The 3,589-nt window shown below is 44.4% G+C and overlaps 1 protein-coding gene across 1 annotated transcript in view; it reads left to right on the top strand.

Annotated features, from left to right (window-relative positions):
• LOC107572630 (UBX domain-containing protein 4-like) overlaps positions 1-3,360 on the top strand; it is a 5,442-nt gene extending 2,082 nt beyond the window's left edge. The window contains exons 2-6 of the mRNA XM_016259050.1: positions 214-302; positions 1,689-1,816; positions 2,362-2,464; positions 2,564-2,695; positions 3,097-3,360. Coding sequence (XP_016114536.1) covers positions 214-302; positions 1,689-1,816; positions 2,362-2,464; positions 2,564-2,695; positions 3,097-3,345 — 701 coding nt within the window. The 3' untranslated portion in view covers positions 3,346-3,360. The remainder of the gene's footprint in view (positions 1-213; positions 303-1,688; positions 1,817-2,361; positions 2,465-2,563; positions 2,696-3,096) is intronic.
• Positions 3,361-3,589: the final 229 nt, after the last annotated feature.

The following is a 3,589-nucleotide window of genomic DNA, read 5'->3' as shown; positions in this document are numbered from 1 at the left end:
CTCGCACTCACTCACTCTCCCCCACACACACACACACTCACTCACTCACTCCCTCTCCCACACACACACACACACACTCACGCACGAACACTCACTCACTCACTCACGCACGAACACTCACTCACTCTCACGCACTCACACACTCTCTCACACACTCACTCTCACGCGCACACACTCACATTCACTCTCTCACGCACACTCACTCTCTCACTGACAAGACCAAGCGTCTGCTGGAGGAGAGGAGTCGAGAGAAGGCCGAGGAGCGAGCGGCTAGAGAGCGGGTCAAGCAGCAGATCGCTCTGGTATCAGCACACTGACAAAACTAATTACAATTTCCAATATTCGTCGAATTTTAAATAAATATCCACATTCGAATGCATTCTAATTTTAGGTGTGCGTCAGGCATGCGATGATGATGTAGGTGTCACTGCATTTTAATGCTTTTTTTTAGCCTATTCAGTTGAACCCACTGGATGCGGCGCTGCTACGTTGTTCATTCAAAATATTGCAGAAAAAGAGAACATCAATGCGGAGAAGATCTTGTTTACGGCAAAACTGAAACAAGCCATTCACACAGAACGCAGATTTATCACATTTTCTAGAGGGACATCTATCACCTTTGCACTCACGTGTCGCACAAGAGAGCCGCATGTTTAGAAAGCCATGTAAAATTAACGCAAGTTCAACTTTTAAAAATCATGTCTCGAGGCTTTATGCCATTTTTCCCCCATCTCACTGCATCTCAGTTTTTAAATAGAAAAAGTACTCTTTGTGATTGGTTTACGGTCCTTTGTATTGAACTATACATACATGCATGATGCGGATTTGTTTCTAATTGTTTAAGCAACTTAATTATATATGGTTTATAAACATTATTTTAAACATTATGCACTTTTTTCAAAGATAGCCGTGTTACTTTATTGCTTTGAATAAACGTGCATTAGTAATATTTTGCTCAATGCACCCTCTTGTGGCCTCGAGAGAAGCCAATAGCGTTTTTCTCCCCTAACTGAAATTATGGCTTTTAAAATCAAATGTAATTCGAATATTGATAATATTTTAGTACAAAATGTAGTTTTTTTTTAGAGCATCAGTGCGCTTCGCTGTACGTCACGAGCTCAAGTGCTCTCAGAGAAACAGTCCCTAGCTGCTAAACATGTTCATGATTACAGCAGAAGATCTAGGGCCAGATTTACTAAAGACGCGCCGTGAAGAATTGGTGCGGAAAAGGCGTGGACAGTTATTTTTGCGCCTGATCTTATTGAATATGCATTTGTAGGAGTTTCAGACGCATAATTTATGGGAGGAGAATATTAAAATGAATCATGCAACGCGTTTTACTAACGTTTGCGCTCATCAGATTACTGGTGTTTGTGCCATTATTTGTGCCTCCCCCCCCCCATCAGCGCTTTTACAGAACTGCACTCTAACGCTAATTTGCCCTCTTCAGGAAATCTGGGGCCGGTTGCATAAACTATTTAGACTAGTCTTAAAAAGTAACTTTTTAAATTCAGTTATGAAAAGGTAGATTGGTTTTATTTGTATGGGAAAAGTAAGACTGGTTACCCCTTGGCAGCTGCTAGGTGGTCAAACTAGTTCTTAAGACAGTCTTAACATGATGGCTGAGTTTATGCCCCTGGCTCCTGGTGTGTTTCTGGATCTGGATGATGAGACGGTTTCGTCTGCAGGACCGTGCAGACAGAGCGGCACGTTACGCTCAAAGTCAGCTGGACGCAGAGACGGCTCGGATCGCAGCGCTGCAGGCCAGAGCCACAGAACAGGAGGCGCGGAGAGACGCTGCGCAGCGAGAGAGGAGGTGATGTGATCCTGCGGGACTGTGCTGTTCTCATCACTGTAGCAACAAATAGTGCTGCGACGCAGTCTAGCGCTGCTCTTTGGCCACTATACACTAAATCTTAAGTAAAGAATTGTCTTGCAATTGAAGTGAAAGAGGCTTCAAGCGTTAATTTTTTAAAAGGCGAGTTAAAGTTAAATGATTTACATAGTTATTGTGTGAAATCATATTGCCAGTGTTTGTTTCATGCTTCTATTTTATCTCACGTATGAAAAGGGCTGTACAATTAGAACTTCCCTAATAGGCTTTCCTGATAAGTATTTCTGGACTCTATGGCTTAAAATAAATCTGCATGAATTAAATTCAGTACAACAAATGCTAGCATTATGCACTTTACAGTAAGGCTTTATTTTCTTTAGGCACAACAGAACAGAATAACAGAACAGAGCTGATTGTGGTTTTGTGGGACTGACCCTATGTTCTTAAGCGTTTGATTGAATGCTGATGAGCAGGTTTCTGCACTGATGATCGTTAGTCTTGACGATGTTTTCCTCTGCTGGTCGCAGTGCGTTTGCCAGGATTCAGTTCCGTCTGCCTGACGGCTCGTCCTTCACGAACCAGTTCCCGTCACAGACGCGTCTGCAGGAGGCCCGGCAGTTCGCCGCTCAGGTCAGCGACCGCGATATGACTTTATTAATAACTTTATAATGGTCGTGTCAGAAGCTCTACACACGCATGTGACGCTCATGAGTCTGTGTCTTCATGCAGGAGGTGGGGAACCGATACGGTCAGTTCTCTCTGGCCACTATGTTCCCCCGGAGAGAGTTCACAGCTGAAGATCTGCAGAAATCACTGCTGGAGCTGGAACTGACCCCCAGCGCCTCCATCGTGCTGCTTCCTGTGAGAGACACACACACACACACACACACACACACACACACACACTTGCAAACTCACTCATACACACACACACACACACACACGCACCAGTTCACACGGTCAACATGCAAACAATAACTAGTAATGTTTTCTTTAACATTTGGGTTTTAAGCAAGACACTAGTGATATATGGAGTGAAAAATAGAGAAATCCAAAATCTCCTCTGTAAAAACCTTTGTCAACAAAATCAAACAAGAATCATGAACCTGACTTTAATGTATGACAAATTAGTGCATATTCAAGTAGTTAATGCCTCATTTGCATATTTGAATATAACATTTCAGAAGCATGTAATGCAAAAGAGTGTCTAGGGTTGTTTAGTTTTAGTCACATGAATGCTCTCCTGTGATTGGTCCCTGCAGCAGTCCAGCCGCCCGTCCAACACTGTGGTGCACTCATCTGCGGGCGGCGGCGTCTGGGCCATGCTGGGGTCGCTGCTGTACCCGCTGCTGGCCGTCTGGAGGTTCATCAGTGGCTTCCTGTTCAGCAGCCCTCCTCCACCTGCTGCCGCCCAGAACCAACACACGACAAACGCGTACGGCTCTAGCGCTGCCGCAGAACCAAAGAGGTGTGTCTGTGACCTCACTGTGATTTCAGTTACCTCACCGTGACCTCACCGTTACTCCACCGTAGTGCTGGGCGGTATACCGGTTCATACCGAATACCGGTGTTTATTTTTGTTATGATATGAATTTTTAAAATACCGCAATACCGGTGTATGCCACTTAAACACCATTCGGAACGCAACACTGTTTGAAAGGGGTCTCTTTTCACTGTTGCACTGTGGTGAGGGAACAGCTGTATGTGTTACTAAGCGTGAAAGTTCAGAAACTGAAGCTGTAGAACTAATAGAAC

This window comes from Sinocyclocheilus grahami, unplaced genomic scaffold (assembly GCF_001515645.1).
Source record: "Sinocyclocheilus grahami isolate Dianchi unplaced genomic scaffold, SAMN03320097.WGS_v1.1 scaffold1783.1, whole genome shotgun sequence".
Taxonomy (NCBI): domain Eukaryota; kingdom Metazoa; phylum Chordata; class Actinopteri; order Cypriniformes; family Cyprinidae; genus Sinocyclocheilus; species Sinocyclocheilus grahami.
The sequence above is the reverse complement of the archived record's forward strand: the minus strand, read 5'-3'. Positions and strand labels throughout refer to the sequence as shown.